The following is a 20,340-nucleotide window of genomic DNA, read 5'->3' on the forward strand; positions in this document are numbered from 1 at the left end:
GATATTGAAGTAAAAGGTTAGCTGACCTTTGATTCATCTCCTATAATATTTACAAGCAAAGTATACAAAAATATTTCAAATAAAAAAAATAAGCTATATAAGGGGAAAAACATAAAAATCACTGCCATATATTGCAATACTGCATGAATAAGCTAGCTTTTTCTATATAAAACAAAATAATTGAATTACCCTAATTGATTAACTTATTTGTTAATTTTTTAAATTGATTCATGTATTGTGATCAACTATGAATAATTGTGCTAAATTTCAAATGATTTGTGGAAAAAAAAATGTATAAGGGCAATAACTTCACACATACAACCACATCTCTCAATAGTATTTCCCTTTTCCTGTACCTAACAAAAGAATTAATCACCAATAATTAATTAACTAATTGATTAATTTTTTTTTATTGATTCATATTTTGTTAGGCATACAAAATAATAGTGTAAAGTATCAACTTGATCCAAGAATGGAGTATAAAAATGTTACCAGACAGACATACAGACAGAGTGAGTTGATAAAAGCTTTGTTATTATGAATTTTCTAAAAGTCATTGTTACAATTAAAGCTTTCTTAGATGATAGTATACATATGGACTAATCAATGTCTCATCTCAAATTTTCTCTAGTAGTCTAAAATAAAAATTATATAATTGATACTATGAAAAGATTTGACATCCATGTTTACCTACATGATTCCTGGAGTATCTCCCTTGCAGAGCAAGACTTCCAGTTCTTGATATGAAAGCTAGTCAGTAAACAAAAGTCTTTTTTTATTGCTACAGTTAAGTATGTCTAGTAAAATTTAAATATAATTTAAATAATAATTCTGTATGTAATCATACTACCAAAGAGTTAAGTTTCTTTTTATGTACACTAGATAGTAGTTATAGACAGATTTAAATACACTACTTGAGTAACTGCCTGATTTTAATGCTATGCTGAATGTAGTAACTGATGCTAAAAGTAAAACTACCTTTAAAAATAGTCTTGATGAGCAAGTTAGAACTTGACCTCAGTAATGTTGTTATATCTTCTGGAAGTGTGTCCCTGTTCTTTTCAAGCCAATTGGTGCATGTGTAAACAACCTGATACAACAACCAGTTGAAGTAGTCAATCAATATAGGAATTACAGTAAAAGGTCATTTACCTAAACATCATTTATCATCAGTGCCTTTTTTTTTTTTTGTTTTACAGTATGGTATCTAAGTGGTCTTGCAGTAAATGATCAGAGATTATTTCTCTCAATAGTGGTAGGCTACTACAAAGGTTGTCAAATTTGTTTAACCTGTGGACTCCTTATATTGTCAAAATTTGCCCATTTCCAAGTGAAAAGGCTATATAAATGCATAGTATATAATTTACAAATGTATAAAAAGCATTTTGTTGAAGGAGTGTTTGTTTAAATTTTGACTTATGTTTAAAATAAAATGTAAAAAGAAGAATGACTTGGATAAATGTTATGAGATTGTATGAGTCTATTTCGATGACTTCTGGCTCAATGTTTGTAGATTGCAGCCTCAAATCTGAATGTCTATACTCAGTTTCTTTCATTGGTTGAGCTCAATGATGGCACCGAATCTGAGTTCTACCAAATAAGAAGGTGGCAAAGCAACTTCTGTTCAATGATTCATTATGCAGGAATTCAAATCTGTTATTGAAACCAGAATTTGTGGTATTCTTGTTTGAACATTGGTTAGTTCCTCGTTTTCAGATATTTCAGTAAACTGCTCCTGTATTAGAATGGATTCATCTGTGGCTGGGATCTTAGTTTGTCTTTGCACAAAGAGCTCAGTAGCTAGTCAGTAATGTCTAAATGAAAAATGTCTTCAAACCTTTAGTTTAGGTTTGAAGTAAAATAGATCTAGTATATAATAGACATATAAAACAGTATTAAGGGATGAGTTAATTATTATTCAAGTTATCTGATTGAATAAACTTGCTTTTAGCAAAGAAATTATTTTAATTGTAAAAATTTTCATCTTTCTTTGGATCCAATAGTTTTTTTAAAGACCCCAAGACAACAGTTAGAGAACTACTGGGCGACTATATATAACCCTTTGTTTCCCTGTATATTTTACTGCAATATTATGTTTATTTACAATGTGACACCCGATATTTTTGGTGAAAGAGACCATTATAATATTATATATTCAGTTATATGGACAGACCCCATTCCCAATTGATAATCATAATGTGCTACTGTAGTCATTGTTTACAATAAATATTTAAAACAAAAGAATCAATGTCTAATTTTTTATTTGAAAAAGAAAATTTAAAAACTGCTGAGCACAACAAAAATATTCATACCATGGAGGGCTCTCTAAGTATTTCATTCCTTTTGCTTTTTTTTTTTTTTAATATTAAGGCCTAATCATAATATTTTGTGTTTCATATTGAGTGTACCATACATTATAAATTTAATTAAATTTTTACATACTTTTTTTTACAGATAATTACCCAACATTTCTAGATCTATGCATTTCTGAATTGTTCAACATTTTTCATAGTGTAATCAAAGAATATTTATAATCTACTTTGTTAAACTTTCAGAAGAGTTGGTTATATCCTTTTTTAATTTTATTTTATGCATGCAGTACGTTCTAATAACCCAAAAATCTAACTCAAATAGCCAGATGTTGCAGAATTTGCATTTTAAAAAACATTTTCAGAAGCTATAAAACTCAAACCATGTAAAACATACATTGCCAGCGTAATGGTTGATTGAAAATACTGGTTTATTGGTTTGTTGTGATTTGAGGAAGTTTTCATTTCCTTCCATAACTTGTGTGAGTTTATTAACAAATGACTGGTCTGTTCCCTGAAAATAATAATTACATATTTAATTTCAGTAGATTATTCATAATTTGAAAATATTATTGATATTTATTAATCATTGTTCATATAAAATAAATTAACAAGAAAAAAGACAAACCCCAGGAAATCTATTTTCTTCATCAAGTATGGACAATATGCCAATAGGTTTTCCTAAAAACAAGTCCTAAATGTAAAAATAAATAAATAAAAAAAAATTATTAGTTCCTCTAAAAAAGTAATGTTTACTAAAAACTAATGTGCAATAATTATGCTGATGCTTTTTATTTCAGTGTAAACTGGACTCTGACCAGTAAAGGTTTGTTGTCCACACATTGAATCTCAGTCCATGCTATTCCTTCTTTCCTGTACTCCTCTTGCTCCAAGAAAAAAACATGACGATTAAAGAAATATTGAAGTTGCTCATTGGCTAAATTGATGCAGAACTGCTCAAAACTGTTGTGACCACCATCTTTTGTAAAATCTTCAAAACCAAATATGTCTAAAATCCCTGCAAATAGAAAATTTTTGTTTTTTATTTTTAAAAAACCCCAGCTATTACATAGTATTTTGCAAAAAAATATTGCTTATTAAAATTTCAATCTGCAAGGCTTTATTTTAACTACTATAGTATTCTCTTATATAATACAAAAGTTACCTCAATAAAGAGGATGATAACAACCTAGGTGTCTCTTTGTTATTAGACCTACCTATTTCTAAGTTGACTGCTTGGTTCTCAAGGCTATTAGACCTACCTATTTCTAAGTTGGCTGCTTGGTTCTCTGGTACCAGAAGACAATTAATTTTATTTACAATCCAACCAAATAAACGACCATATAGAGCTTTAGACATGGCATCTCTTGCATCTGTTTCAAAATAAAATACACATTAGGACTGGTGGGATTGGACTTAAACAGCATCAAATAAGATAGACAATAATATAAGTATCTGTGAGCAAAAGCATGAGATGCTAGATTCTGCTTGATTTAACTATGAAATTTTACTATTGAAGGGGAGATATTTGTGTGGAGACTTGCAACTGATTGGCTTTGACCAGGATAAATTGAGAGATCTGAGTTAAGTCAGAAATGTTTGGAGCATGCCAAATGTAGCAACGATGCAACACTGCAAGACTTATCTTCTGATGTTCATTCAAAGAAGAAGATTACATCCAATGTGTAGGGAACACTGCATATCATTCATATACATTTTGTTCACTGACTAATTGTTCACGACAATTTGTACACCCAACAATGCATTCACCAGACTATTCATCCACTAGACATATTGTTCACTGACAACTTGTTCGCCAACAATTGGTTCACAAAAAATAGTTCACACAACAAATATTTCGTTCACTGGCAATTTGTTCACAGACAAAGCGTTCACTGGATAGTAACATATTATTTAATATTATATTCTCATGGCGTGTTTATTTTGTTTACATTAAAAGTACATATTGGTAATTGATATATTATAACTTTTATTGCTATTACTTCCAAAAAATTTTTGATTGCTAGAGATCGAGCTTAATCCAAGTTTCATTATTAATTTATCAAATGCCTGAGGATCTTCTTTGTCTTCTTGAAAATCTAGGCCAGCAACAGCTCCCTCTCACCAGCCTGAATGGGAACAGGCACATTGTTCTGTCTGGTGGGGGGTCAGACTAATGGCCAGAGGCCACATACACTGGGACCCCTGCTATTTTCCTTTTCTATACCAGGCTAACCATGCCATTTATGTAAAGGCCCCTTGAGAAACGGCGCCTGGATTGTGGCAAGGTTGTGGGAGCTTTTTTACAACTCCACACATTGCAATGAGGATGCTCTTACACTTCTTAGGCACCATCACAGGAGTCTCATTTTGCTACCCTTTGGCCTAATCCTTTCCACCCAGGCGCCCTTTTGATGCAGGGTAGCATTTAAAAAGGCCCTCACTTAGCTATAGGCCCTCAATTAGCTATAGGCAACCTTTTTACTTTGATCATGTACTTAAACACTCATGTCAGTCATGTTCTCCCCCTCTCCTTTTTTCATATGTCCCTACTGTTCTTAAATCTGGTCAAGATGTTTAATTAATATACCTTTTTCAACATGACGTTATGGTCAACCCTTTTTTGGGCCTTCCTCTACCTATAAAACAATTTTTTTATCAACCAAATCAGCTGGATACTTGAGTTAACACCTAGTTGAAAGCTAGATAGAATGACAGCACTGGAAGTAATAAAGCTTTATCAGACAGGGAATCATTACCTATAAAAAGGTTCAATCTGTTAAAATTGAAAACATCTTATCTTATATGATACAGACATTACTTCAAAAAAGATGATTACATCCTACGCGTCATGCATTTAGTCATGCATATTAACAAATGACCTAAATTTTGCCAAGTCCCTGGTTTTCCTGGCTAGCTCAGGCAACCCATTCCATGCTCTAATAGTGCTAGGGAAGAAAGAGCATTAGTAAAATTTGTCCTAGCATATCGAACAAGGAATGTGCCTTTATCTCTGTGTCTTTCTGAGTATTTTAATTTTGCTTTTGTATTTGAAGATTATGGTTCAGTGTTTTATGTATAATTGCTACTTAACTTTTAAGTCTTCTATCCTGAAGGCTTTCTAAATTTAGTGATTTTACTCAAGGTGTTACTCTAGTCAAATGTGAATATTCATTTTTTGTGAATCTCACTGCTCTATTTTGTGTCTGTTCCAGTTTCTTAATGTTTTCTTGAGTTGAGGGGTCCCAAACAGAGGATGCATATTCTATTATTGGCCTAACCAAGGTTAAATAACATTTTAGTTTTATGTTCTTATTTGATTTATAGAAATTTCTTTTAACAAACCCTAATGTTTTGTTTGATTTTTTGATAGTTTCATCAATATGGGGATTCCATGACAGTTTTCATTTATTATAACACCTAGGTATTTTGCGTTTTTAATCTATGTTACTGGTTTACCATGAATAAGATAAGTGGAATTAATTTGTTTTAGTTTTTTTGTTACTATTAATAGCTGACATTTTTCTGAGTGGAAAGACATACTCCAATTAGATTCCCATTTCTGTAATTCATCTAATTATCTTTGTAAAATTTCTGTATCTTGTGTTGTTTTTATTGTTCTATATATTATGCAATCGTCTGCAAATAATCTGACTTTTGTTCCTGAACTTATGCAATTTGGTAAATCATTTATGTAAATTAAAAATAGGAGTGAACCTAAGACTGTTTCTTGAGGTACACCTGAGTTTACTGTTATTTGTGTTGATTTAGAGTCATTTATTATTACAGTTTGTTCTCTCCCTATCAGAAAATATTTAATCCACTGGTGCAATGGACCATCAATGCCAAAGTATTTTAATTTTTTAAGCAAACTACTAGAGATTAGTATTTTATACTTAAGTCATTTAAAACAATGGGTCTATACAAAAAGAGATATGCATATTATATATTGTTTTTTTTATATTTTAGTTATTCTTTTCTGAAATGTAGTAAGTAGTTAATTTTTTAAATGTTATATTTCTTTTGATTAATAAGTAAATTGTGTCTGAGTCTAAATATATCTAAGTAAAGTATTGACTTACCTTCAGCCATTTCTTTTGTATAATTTCTTCTAAGTTTTTCTCGTTTAGTTTGAATAAATGTATAACATAAAGATTCTTTTAAATCTTCACTGTCAACTTCTAAGAACCTCTGTACACAAAATTAAAAGGAATAAATGTCAACCTTATATCCCTTTGATCTCTAATTGAAGATTTAGAGAATTATCTAATAATATTACTAATTATAATAATAATACACCCTAGTTAGATATACACTACAGCATTCAATATATATAATATTTCAAATGAACTTATTAGAATTTAAACCCTTTTAAAATGAATAAATAAAACACTTCTAACACTAATTGTTAAGAGATGATGTATTGTCATCACACAAGAAGATGATTTCAGGACATTAGTGTTGTTTTCTGACTCAACCTAATTGCACTGCTAGCTTAGAAAATAGCATTTCAACTTTTGAATAATCCATGGGTCTATCAGTTTAAAAGTGTCATTTGACAGTCTATAAATAATGAAAGTAACCAATTCAGTCAAGAGATTCATTCCACACTACCATATAAGTGAATGAAGCAAACATACAGGGTAGTATGATCAGTATCTCTATAGAAAGATAAAATCATACATTTAAAAAAAATGTAAAAAATCGGGACAACAAAAATCTTTTAATATAGGCTACCATGGAAAAAATTTGTATGATGGAGTACAATTGTCAAGGAAAATATTTAGCAAAAATATGAAAGTAAACAATTCAAAATATTTCTGTTACATTTTTAATAAATGTACATTTTAAGAGATTTGAATGTTCACATACAATTTTTTTTCATTAAAAATAACGTTTAAAAAAAAATTAAGTTTCCCTAAAAGCAGGTTGAACTTAAGAGTGTAGTCTTGGCCTTCACTAGAAGTCAAAATTAAAAAATCCAAATCTTTCAGCAAAGCAAACAAAAGAATAATTTAAGGGAAATAATTTTTCAGAAAATTACATTGGGAGATTAAAACTGTGTAAGTCAAATGAAAAACATGAATTCATGTCTTTCTGTGTTTTGTTGAATAAATTATTTGTGTAAAGATATTTCCTGAAAATGTATATTGTGCTAAGTATTAAAGCTATTATTAGATTTGATTATTATTTTATTTTGTGTACATACTGCAGCCATCAGTAAGGCTTCGGTTTTCTCAGTGACAGTAACACTCTCATCCTCCTGGACAGTAAATGTGATGTTGCCAAGATGGAGAATACTGGCTATAATACTAAATACATTCTCTTGTTCCTGTCAATGAGAGGACTATTATTGTTATATCAATATCAACAAAAAGTAATTCAATTATTTCCTTTGATATTTACATTGAATGATTGTTCTATATACATAAATAAGCTAATGTTCAGTAAATGAAATGGCTATCTTACATCATCGGTAAACCCTACTGAATCCATTGCACTTGTTACAGTTTCAAACTGCTCTTGAATAGACTTTAAATCTGTTGATTTGCTACTATTCAAATACCTAAAATAGAATTTAAAAGAATTTTTGAGCCAAAAATATTTAAATTGTATTAATTTGACAATAATTGGTTTACTTTTAGTCCAACTAGAAAAAAAGTGTTTTTTTTTTTTAAGGAGTGAAATAGAAATGTGATATTAAAAAGCCTAATAAGTTATTTTGATTTCTAGTTTTAAAAAATAAAAGAAAACGACTGGAATGGAAAATAAAAGAAAACAACTGGAATGGAAAAGAAAAACAAAATGATGTGAAGATTCAATAAAATGTAAAAAAAAAAATTTTTTGATTTAGGGTTTTAATAAAGTGTCATATTTAACGTATTTGTAATGTCTACATTGAACATACTCACAATGTCTATATTAAACATACTTGTAATGTCTACATTGAACATACTTGTAATGTCTACATTGAACATACTTGTAATGTCTACATTGAACATACTCACAATGTCTATATTAAACATACTTGTAATGTCTACATTGAACATACTCACAATGTCTATATTAAACATACTTGTAATGTCTACATTGAACATACTTGTAATGTCTACATTGAACATACTTGTAATGTCTACATTGAACATACTCACAATGTCTATATTAAACATACTCACAATGTCTATATTAAACATACTTGTAATGTCTACATTGAACATACTTGTAATGTCTACATTGAACATACTTGTTATGTCTAGATTGACAAACTTGGACATACTTGTAATGTCTACATTGATGATTGAACATATGTGTAATGTCTAAATTAAACGTACTTGTAATGTCTAGGTGCACTCAATAAATATTTCCTGTGTATGTCCGATCCAAACAAATAATAGAATATGTGAAAGTTCTGTTCCCCTGCTCCTTGTCCAACGAGACGAGATTTCTCTAATAAATATTCGGAAATTTTCCCTCCAACCACTGTGCATATGGGAAAGAAAACAATTAGACATGACCGTCAATATATTGAGTGCTTTTTAAACTATTTAGAAATTATTTTCAAATGAAAACATTCCTAAAAACTACTTTGACTCTCTTGGAAAAAAAGAAATAAAAGCCCATGCTTTGAAAAAGTCGTTGATTGAATAACGGCCTGATATGTCTTGGAAAGACAACTCTGGCGATCTTGAGTAATGAGGTTCTTATACCTAAGAGAAAAAAGATTTCCTCCCTTTAGGCTACCTCCAAAACAAACTAGACAAGAGTTTCAAGCATGGGAAAAGGTAATATCTAGATCTATACGGCAGTGTGGATGATCATATCAACATTCGGTTTTAAAGCTGACTTCAAACCGAATATTACAAATATTGCCTTCAAATAAAATATATGCATCTTTGTATCTTTTAATGTTAATGAAAAAAAAAAAAAACTACACCACATATATATGTGTAATTAAGTTTTAGTAAATACCTTGTACAAGGATAAAAACTTCAACCACATATATATGTGTAATTAAGTTTTAGTAAATACCTTGTACAAGGATAAAAACTTCAACCACATATATATGTGTAATTAAGTTTTAGTAAATACCTTGTACAAGGATAAAAACTTCAACCACATATATATGTGTAATTAAGTTTTAGTAAATACCTTGTACAAGGATAAAAACTTCAACCACATATATATGTGTAATTAAGTTTTAGTAAATACCTTGTACAAGGATAAAAACTTCAACCACATATATATGTGTAATTAAGTTTTAGTAAATACCTTGTACAAGGATAAAAACTTCAACCACATATATATGTGTAATTAAGTTTTAGTAAATACCTTGTACAAGGATAAAAACTTCAACCACATATATATGTGTAATTAAGTTTTAGTAAATACCTTGTACAAGGATAAAAACTTCAACCACATATATATGTGTAATTAAGTTTTAGTAAATACCTTGTACAAGGATAAAAACTTCAACCACATATATATGTGTAATTAAGTTTTAGTAAATACCTTGTACAAGGATAAAAACTTCAACCACATATATATGTGTAATTAAGTTTTAGTAAATACCTTGTACAAGGATAAAAACTTCAACCACATATATATGTGTTATTAAGTTTTAGTAAATACCTTGTACAAGGATAAAAACTTCAACCACATATATATGTGTAATTAAGTTTTAGTAAATACATGGATTTGTCTATGATGGGTTGAGGAGTTCAATTAAACACAATGGTGACTTATCTGATCACTTCCCCAAAGTAAATAGCATAAAGTTGAGTTGTGTACTTCTTCAGGCTCTGAGTTGTGTACTTCTTCAGGCTCTGAGTTGTGTACTTCTTCAGCCTCTGAGTTGTGTACTTCTTCAGGATCTGAGTTGTGTACTTCTTCAGCCTCTGAGTTGTGTACTTCTTCAGGCTCTGAGTTGTGTATTTCTTCAGGCTCTGAGTTGTGTACTTCTTCAGGCTCTGAGTTGTGTACTTCTTCAGGCTCTGAGTTGTGTACTTCTTCAGGCTCTGAGTTGTGTACTTCTTCAGGCTCTGAGTTGTGTACTTCTTCAGGCTGTGAGTTGTGTACTTCTTCAGCCTCTGAGTTGTGTACTTCTTCAGGCTCTGAGTTGTGTATTTCTTCAGGCTCTGAGTTGTGTACTTCTTCAGGCTCTGAGTTGTGTACTTCTTCAGGCTCTGAGTTGTGTACTTCTTCAGGCTCTGAGTTGTGTACTTCTTCAGGCTCTGTTCTCTTCTTTGGCGCAATGTAGGTCAATTGAAGCAGCGATTGCACGAAGGCATGTACGTCAGGTTTCATTCAGACGGTAATGTTTTCAACCTTCGGCGCCAACTATCCCAAACTAAAACAAAAGAGCTCCATTATGCTGAGGATTGCGCCTTACTTACTCACACAGAACATGAGCTCCAGCTCGCCGATAACAAATGTGTGCACGCCGCCCCGCACCCTTTGGCTTAGCAAAAAACCTTGGGAAAACTGAAGTCATGTTTTAGAAGTCGCCCAACAAAATCTACTCAGCCCAAAAGATCACATTGAATGGGCACACCCCTCAACAAGCTAGAGCATTTAGTAGCGAGAATGTAGCGGAATAAATTGCCTCTGCTCACAAAAAATAAGTGTCTACCAAGCCGTGGTTCTCTCAACTCTCCTATACGGATCCATAGGTACTCTACAGAAAGCAACGAAGACTTCTTAAACGTTTTCACCAAAGATATCTGCACTCCATTATGGGCATACGTTGGCAAGACCGCACTACAAATACCAGTATAGAGGGACTGCTTATAGTTCGACAGCTACACTGGACAGGGCACATATCCCGTATGCCAAAGACAGTGCTTTTAGGTGAGCTGAAAAGTGGTCGGCGCAACAGAGGTGCCAGCTTGCTTTAACTGACATAGACAGTTGGAGATTTATTGCGATGGCCGCGAAACACACCTTTTTAACTAAAGGAAATCTTCAACCGTGGACAAACGTAGACGGCGGAAAGAGAACCTAAACCGACCACCGGCAGTCACCCACCCAAGTGACGCCACTGTCCGGATTTAGACTTAATAAGGTCACAGGGTATAGGGGGCCCATGTCATCAACGTAAGGCAACTTACTCCTTTGTTTTAGCTTCAAAACAATATTTCGGGGGAGGAGGGCCTGTAGTCGGGGGAGGAGGGCCTGTAGCTATCTTTTGTTGCCAAGCATTGAGTAGGTCTATATCAAAGTAGGCCTATGTGTCTACTATAAATCCAAGTTCAGCAAATCAAAACTGCGCGCGCGCACGCACACATATACACACAAAGACATTCAATACTTTTCTTTATTTTTCTTTGAAATGTAAAATTACAAAAACAAATAATTTAAAAAAATCTTACCAACATGGCAGTATTACTTACAATGGCCATCATTGAATTTTAACTGAATATATTTCCCAAATCTACTTGAGTTGTCATTAAGATTTGTCTGAGCATTTCCAAAAGCTTCTAATAATGGACTGACCTTTCAGAGTTTAAAATGGTAGCTTTGAATTAATTACCAAAAACAATTACTACATAAAAACTACGTAAAGGTGTTACAGGTTGAGACATTTTGTGACATAATTTTATTTATGTAAATCTACACAATTTAATAGTAATTATTACCTATGTTAAGGTGACCAGATATTTAAGGAGCGCAAGAAAGAACAGGCTTAGATTTTTTCGAGCTCTGAACAATTTAAACCAAACCCGAACTACTGGCCCGAATTACACAGTCCACAGAAGCACTAACAAAACTGAAAACATTATAGAAAGACAATGTCTCGAAACCAAAGTCAGACTGATCGCCTCCTGGTCATGATTACATTCTTGTATGCTTGCGAATCTTGGACGCTGACTGCAAAGCTAGAGATGTGGATCCTAGCAATGAAATTGTGATGCTAAAGAAGGATCCTAGGTATCACAATTAAAGACCGCATCACAAACAAAGAGATTAGAGACAAGGTTACTACAGAGATTGGACCCCACGATGACCTGCCAACTATTGTAAAAAAAACAAAATCTAAAACTATAGCCATATCAGAAGGTCTTCGAGGCTTGCGAAGACCTTCCTTCAGGGAACAGTAGGCCTACTAGGAAAAAGAAGAAGAGGCAGACAGAGAATGCTATGGGAAGACAACATAAAAGAATGGACGGGCCTGCCACTGAAAGAGGTTCTATCCAAGGCAAAAGACAGGAGTGGAGAAAGATGGTCGACAAATCTTGTGTGGTGCCCCAACGGTCCAACTGACTAAGGGATAGGTGAAGGTAAAGACGTTAGTGCAATACATCACAATGTAAACACGCAGACACAATATAGACCTACACACACAATAATTTAAATCAGTGATGCCCAACCTAATTTGACCTGCGGGCCAATTTTAATTTCCGACACTCGTGTCGCGGGCCACATGAACGAAAAAGTACAAAAATGAAATTTACCTGAAACTATTTGTAATAGAAGCCTGTGAATCTAGTACTTAATTAATGGGATATTTGAAGTTAATCTTTAAATAAGCTTCAGAGAAAGGCTTCATTTCTCTACTTAAAATGTGAGCAATATTGTATCTAGTTTCACCACTGACTCATTTTCTTGTCTCTTTTAGGTGAATATTCCAATCTCTAGGCGTAGTTGAACGAATCAAGAATACCGTCATATTTTTATTTTAATAATCTGTTTATATATTGTTTGTATTTAAAACAGCCACATTTTCTTTTCAAATCAAATATGTTGGTTTATTATCACTTCTGGTAGATTCCACATTCAGGGTCCCATTTTATAAATGCACAAATGTTAAAGGTCATGGTACCAATCCATTAGAGAAAGATTGAAGCCCTAACGAAGGTAAATATACATTTTTCAACCTTTTCTTTCTTTTTGTAGGGTGATTTTCTACAATTTGTGCCGACATATCGGCGGGCCGGATGGAACCACCTCGCGGGCCGGGCCGTATTTTGGGCATCACTGATTTAAATAATTGCAGGCTTTCTGAAACGTTTTCCAGGTTAGATCATCTTGGTATGGCAAACGTACAGATCTTATTACTGTTGTGATTTACCCCAAACCTAGTCTCTACCTAGATCTAGAAGAATATTATTAGTCAGGAAGTGGATTAGAGAGTGTAGCCAGATTTTTCTCCGGGAATACGTCACGAAATCGTCTCAAATTGCTACCAGGATGTGTGTGTGTGTGTGTGGGGGGGGTGGATGTACTTGTTAATTTCATTTAGGAGTTTTCAATGTCCAATGTTTCGTGACACAATGTTGGTTAGGTTTTCATTACCTTCAGAATTTGTTGCTCTAGTTGTGTATTACCTTTACACAATTCAACAATTTGTTTGATCAGAAGTTTGGTACTTTCAGTTTTACCGGCACCACTTTCACCACTGAAACACAAAGAGTTCAGTCAGTACATTGATACAAAGAGTTCAGTCAGTACATTAATACAAAGAGTTCAGTCAGTACATTGATACAAAGAGTTCAGTCAGTACATTGATACAAAGTGTCCAGTCAGCACATTGATACAAAGAGTTCAGTCAGTACATTGATACAAAGAGTTCAGTCAGTACATTGATACAAAGTGTCCAGTCAGTACATTGATACAAAGTGTTCAGTCAGTACATTGATACAAAGAGTTCAGTCAGTACATTGATACAAAGTGTCCAGTCAGTACATTGATACAAAGAGTTCAGTCAGTACATTGATACAAAGAGTTCAGTCAGCACATTGATACAAAGAGTTCAGTCAGTACATTGATACAAAGAGTTCAGTCAGCACATTGATACAAAGAGTTCAGTCAGTACATTGATACAAAGAGTTCAGTCAGTACATTGATACAAAGAGTTCAGTCAGTACATTGATACAAAGTGTCCAGTCAGCACATTGATACAAAGAGTTCAGTCAGTACATTGATACAAAGAGTTCAGTCAGTACATTGATACAAAGAGTTCAGTCAGCACATTGATACAAAGAGGCGGACATACTAAATCGCTGGACAGAACACTACAGCCTGCTATTTGGGGATAAAAGGCACATATAAGAGAAATCGCTGGCAAATGTCCATCGGAAAATTATGAGAGAGGAGCCCGACGACCCACCGACATTTGGGGAAGATGAAACAGCAATTCATAAATTAAAAAAACACAAAAGCACCTGGCTCTGATGGGCTTCCGGCTGAAATATTTTAAATGGGTGGTGCCGCCCTAACCGAGAGGCTAACAGACTTGTTCTCTCTATGCTGGGAGAAGTGCGTGGTCCCACCTGAACTTCGAATTCCGTAATCATACAAAAAGTGTGACAAGTCTATCTGCTCCAACTATCGAGGCATTGCACTTCTGTCAGTAGCAGGAATGATCTTTGCCCGATTATTGCTCGACCGATTAACCCATTCTTTAGTGCAAGATCTGTTTTGTGGCTTCCTGGCCAGTAGAGGTACACCTGACATGATATTTGTTCTGCGACAATTACAAGAAAAATGCAAAGAACCTAAACCTGTACGCTGCCTTTGTTGACCTCACCAAGGCTTTCTACACGGTCAGTCGTGATGGTTTGTGGAGGATTTTAGCTAGGCTGGGATGCCCACCTACGTTCCTATCCATTCTCAAGCAGTTTCACGTGGGACAAAAAGGTCAGATCAGATACAATGGTGACCTGTCTGATCACTTCCCAATAGAAAATGGTATGAAGCAGGGCTGTGTACTTGCTCCTACTCTATTCGCAACCTTCTTTGGCGTAATGTTGGGTCAAATGAAGAAGCGATTGCACGAAGGCATCTACATCAAGTTTCGTTCGGATGGCAAGGTGTTCAATCTTCGACGTCTACTATACTAACGGAGCTTCTCTATGCAAATGATTGCGCCCTGCTAGCTCATAATGAACATGATCTCCAGAACGCGGTCAAGGAATTTGCACACGCTGCCGCCTCTTTCGGTTTATCTATAAACCTTGGGAAAACAGAAGTCATGTTCCAGAAGTCATCCAATAAAATCTACGCAGCCACACCGATCACCGTAAATGGACAGCCCCTTAACGTGGTAGACCACTTCACATATCTGGGTAGTATAGTATCAAATGACGCCTCACTTTCAAGGGAAGTTGATAACCGTCTGGCCAGGGCCAGTAGCGCTTTTGGACGCCTTCAGGCTGAAAATCGCTTCGCCTGCCTACAAAAATCAATGTCTACCAGGCGGTGGTTCTCTCAACCCTTCTATATGGATTTGAGACATGGACACTATACAGAAAGCAACTAAGATTAGTTAGGCGCTTTCACCAAAGATGCTTGCGCACCATCATGGACATACGGTGGCAAGACCGCACTACAACGATGTCCTTGCGAATGATGGTATGGACAGTATAGAGGGATTTCTTATGGACAGTTACGCTGGTCAGGGCACGTATCCCGTATGGGAGACGAACGTATGCCAAAGTCAGTCTTTTTTGGTGAGCTTAAAGATGGTCAACGTAACAGAGGCGCCCCACGGAAACGCTTCAAAGATCGAATCAGAAACCCCATTAGTAACGAACCATGCTGAGAATTACTCCCTTAAAGCACGGGAGAGGAAGCGGGCAGTGAGTTTTAAGATCGCCTTGTCCCCGTACAAGGACAGCCCTAATGCCGCACATGGACCAGTTATCTCTCTCTCATTTTCTTGTCCCGATCGTCCCTCATGTAAAACGTGACACTCATAAAGAATGTGGTTTACTGTTTCATCGTCCTCGACGCAATGGCGGCACCGTGTGTCGTAGTTCTCTTTCCACCGTCCAAAGTACGCGCCTATTGGACAGTGTCAGACTTTGAACTGGGCTAGGAAGGCCTGTTCCACACGGTAGAGCTCCCACCATGCGTCTTTTCGGTCTGGTATACTCATTTGCCTGTGTAGCTCTCGGCCCTTATCGGAAGCGTCCCAACTGTCGAACCAATGTGCCGACAAACGGGTGTGGGCTAGGGATAGTACACTCGCGAGAGTGAACGCTTCATCATCTATGGTGCTCGCTGCTGCCGCGGACTTCGCTAAAAAGTCATCACTATGATGACTGACCAGACCACAATGGGATGGAGCCCACTGAATAAAACTATTTACATTGAGCTGCAGAAGGCGCTCCACCACCGCGAGGAACGCATCTACCTTACCAATATCTGCATGCTGCCCTTCAACGGCACCGAGGGCAGAGATTGAGTCGATGAAAATGACCACGTCCGCTGAGGCCGTGGATACATTTCCGACTCTTTCCGCTACCCACTTCCATGCTATGAGCATTGCCTCCAGTTCAGCTTCCGTGCTGCTTTTCCCATGGCAGGGTCCACTCAGCTCCACACTTTCGGGATTGCCAGAGAGTCGAACCACCGCCCCATACCCAGCTTTCACAGTGCCCTCCAGCGTCTGCACAGATCCGTCCGTGTAGATGGCGGACACTCCAGCCAGATATGAAGTAATAGTCTCTGGCTACATGTAGTAGCCGTGTAGGATCGCACTGCTTTGTCACCTCTGGGTCAAGAAGGCTCTTCTGTAGCGTCGGGATGCCAAAAGCTTTAGCTGGGGGGAAGGAACCGGACGGTGAAAGAGCAGCCCGCTCCACCGGTAGATTCATCTCTCTGACCAGCCCACGCGCCACATGGATGAAGCAGGGCCAGTTTAGAGATGTCTCTTGTCCTCCCAGTTGTCGACCAGACTTCTGAGCGGACATCCCTCCTTTAGCCGCCTGTATCTCTCGTGAGCTAACAGGACGGCTCGCTCTCTGCGCAACTTCAACGGCGGCATGTTGGCCATAATTTCGCCGGCGGCAATTAACGTTGTGCGACACGTACCAACAGATGAGTCTGATGGCTTGATTCTGAACAGCGTCTAGCTTTGCTAGAGACGTTTGCGACGCCCAGACCTGAACAGGTAGACTGTAATCCATACAGAACGAACTGCACCCATGTACAGTGATCTCAGCACACCCGCCTTCGCTCCCCATTTCGTTCCAGCTAGCTTTTTTACGATGTTCAACCTCTCGGAGGCTGTTTCGCGTACATGCTGGATATGGTCGCACAAGGTCAATTTCTGATCGAGTCATGCTTGCTGGAGAGTGCCAAACTTCAAAGACTAGCTTAGGCGTAAACTTGCCTTAGCTAACATTGAAGAGAGCACTTGGTTGCATGCAGCCTCAGAACGAGACAACTGGAGGTCATTTACAAAGGCCGCGGGATACACATTTGAGACCAAAAGAAAATTCGCTGCCGAGGACAGACGCAGACGACGAAAGGAAAATCTAAATCGACCACCTGCGGACAATGATTATGCTTGCCCTGGTTGTGGCAAAATATGTAGGTCACAGCTGGGGATGCGCATCCACGTGAAATACTGCATTCCTCACTAATCTTTGGACTCGAAGAAGACAAGCCTATATATATATATATATATATATATATATATATATATATATATAAACAGTCTGCTACGATGCTTGCTTGTTGTATACATGAGCTTGAGACGAGATGTTTGACAGTGGACTTCTGTAGGCCTACAATCTACCAAAAAAGGTAAAAGGTATTTAAAACCTAGCCATGGGGAAAGCGAGCAGCTACTCTAACGCTTTCCACTTGTAAGTGAACAAGAATTTGTTTTCCCAAACAGGGCCCTATACTCAATAGGACTCTAGCTATAAGAGGAAATGGTCCACGAGATGATCTGTGGTCGTTCTAAGACTGAACTCTAAGAACAACAGATAACACCTACGTAATGTCTATTATGCTAAGCTATTATAACGCACACTGACCTTATGATTATACACTGGTTACCAGGGGTTTTTCCGTTGTGACCAGTAAGAGCTTGGTACGCTGCATCAGCCACAGCGTAGATGTGTGAAGGCCGGCTACTCTGTGGTATATTCTTGTACATCTGACTGTACTGATACAGAAGTCAACAAGTTACACCTACGTGTTGGGCTACAAATTGACTAATTTTACAATGTATGAACAGATGAAAGCTTCAATACGCCTTACTTGTATACTTTGCTATGCTGGACTTACATGAGGGCCATAAATGTCAATATCTTTGAACGGGTTGACAGCTATCAGGATATCACCAACATACGTCTGTTTGGTTTTAGAAAATAAAATGGAATGATATAAGTTTAATTAAAATTAATTTAAAAAAAACGTTGGTAAAAGTATTTAAAAGAAGAATTAGTAAATGAAAATTGTTGAAATAATTTAAATCATTTGAAATGATGTTTGGCCCTATTACTGAAGTAGCCTATGTCCACACACAAAAAATCAAGATGTTCAATTTTCTGCTTAATACAAAGAGTGCCCGACAGAAGTAGGACTTTCAATAAGCAATAAACAATACTTTTTAAAATCAAAGTTTTCTAAGGGGAAATAATCGCTAATTACAACCATTTATCTGAAAATTACAGGGTTTAGTTTCCTTCCTGCTATATAAAGCAAAATTAATTAATTAGTACTAAATGATTAACTAACTGGTTAATTGTTTGAATTGATTAATGTCTTGTTACCGACTGACTAATTGCTGCAAAATTTCAACTTGATCCATGAATGGAAAGTGGGAGAAAAAACGTGTCAAAATGTAATAAGGGAACTAACTCTATAAATCCACATCTCTCATTAAGTAGCATTTTCCCCTTATTTAGATATCTAACAAAATAATTAATCAACAATTAATGAACTTATTGCTTAATTTTTTTATTGATTCATGTCTTGTCAGGTTCAATAAATAATTGTGCAAAGTTTGAACTGGATACGACAATGGGAAATGGGAAAAAAAAAGGATGTTTAAACTTTGTACCAGACAGAGTTGTTACAAGCTTTGTACAAATGTGAATTGCAGAAGTGCACATATGATCATGTAGCAATGTTTTAAAATATTCTTTATTTAATGAAAATTGAGTCTGTCATAAAGAGATTGTAGAATGTAAGCTAATAGCGGCATTCGCGCCTTGATTACATGCTATCTCCTACTTGCATTATAAATACAGAAGCGAGAGATATTTTCCCAATTTTAAACGCTCAGGCTAATTAATTCAGGTCTCAATATATACCCCTATAACATTTTCCGAGTATGCTAACTTTATTTCGAAACACCTCAGAATGTAGTATGTACAGGTAAGTCTTATTTGCATATCAATCAGATCTTTAGAGCATTAGGCCTAAATTTTGACCTTTTTTTTTCAAATGTAATTAAATATTTGTAATGCTAGTACAAACACTTCAGGAAGAGAAATAAAAATTTAGTTTGTTGTAGATTGCGAACATTAGATTAGTTATGACGTCTTCAAAATCCTTGACCTATGCAACCCCGAAACTTGCAAACAAAAGCGAGAGCCTTTTCAATAGTTTGTTATTGATGACCTACAAATGCACTTGGTTTTAGAGATGTCAAAATGCCTTTGGTAAAATACTTTACTTTTTTATTTCCCCGTCGTGAAATAATTGTAAAGAGAATCACAGAAAATAGTTTTAAAAGATTTCACATAACCAAATGAGCTGAAACATACATTGAAACATAATAGAGCGAAACACACTGAGCTGAAACATAGAGAGCTGAAACATACTGAGCAGAAAGATAAGAGCTGAAACATAACAGTGCTGAAGCATACAGAATTGAAACATACAGAACTGAAACATAACAGAGTTGTGAAACATACAAAGATGAAACACACAGCTAAACCATAGAGCTGAAACATAACAGAGCTGAAACATAACAGAGCTAAAACATGAATCCTCAATGAATGTATTAAAATCAATAGACTTTGTATATTTCCATAGGCATACAACAATCAGATGGAGCAATAGCAATCGTCTCAGACAAAAAGAATTTTCTGGGTACCTGGTATGATTTTTTTTCTGACCACATTGTTACTGAGGAGATAAGCTATTTAAACACGCACGACTAGATTGGCACATTAAATGCATAGGACGTAATTATCTTAACGTCTGTACTTTATAAGATATTTACTTTTGCCGTGTGGTCTGTTTAGGTTAATTTAGATGAACCCTAGATTCTCTAGCTAACAAGCTG

At 35.6% G+C, this 20,340-nt stretch overlaps 1 protein-coding gene across 5 annotated transcripts in view; it reads right to left on the reverse strand.

Moving 5' to 3' along the window:
• LOC106066414 (myosin-IIIb-like) overlaps positions 1-20,340 on the reverse strand; it is a 45,807-nt gene that overhangs the window by 7,086 nt on the left and 18,381 nt on the right. For 3 of the 5 annotated variants that reach the window (XM_056041917.1, XM_056041911.1, XM_056041927.1), the window contains exons 3-16: positions 18,330-18,395; positions 18,077-18,207; positions 13,602-13,704; positions 11,699-11,801; positions 8,642-8,789; positions 7,779-7,875; positions 7,519-7,641; positions 6,392-6,500; positions 3,572-3,682; positions 3,128-3,327; positions 2,938-3,003; positions 2,707-2,823; positions 979-1,090; positions 695-750 (exon numbers count right to left, since the gene is read on the reverse strand). In XM_056041917.1, coding sequence (XP_055897892.1) covers positions 695-750; positions 979-1,090; positions 2,707-2,823; positions 2,938-3,003; positions 3,128-3,327; positions 3,572-3,682; positions 6,392-6,500; positions 7,519-7,641; positions 7,779-7,875; positions 8,642-8,789; positions 11,699-11,801; positions 13,602-13,704; positions 18,077-18,207; positions 18,330-18,395 — 1,542 coding nt within the window. Of the gene's footprint in view, positions 1-690; positions 751-978; positions 1,091-2,706; positions 2,824-2,937; positions 3,004-3,127; positions 3,328-3,571; positions 3,683-6,391; positions 6,501-7,518; positions 7,642-7,778; positions 7,876-8,641; positions 8,790-11,698; positions 11,802-13,601; positions 13,705-18,076; positions 18,208-18,329; positions 18,396-20,340 lie in introns of those variants that run through there. The other 2 variants (XM_056041932.1, XM_056041938.1) reach the window with 2 other exon arrangements.

Source organism: Biomphalaria glabrata, chromosome 1 (assembly GCF_947242115.1).
Source record: "Biomphalaria glabrata chromosome 1, xgBioGlab47.1, whole genome shotgun sequence".
NCBI lineage: Eukaryota > Metazoa > Mollusca > Gastropoda > Planorbidae > Biomphalaria > Biomphalaria glabrata.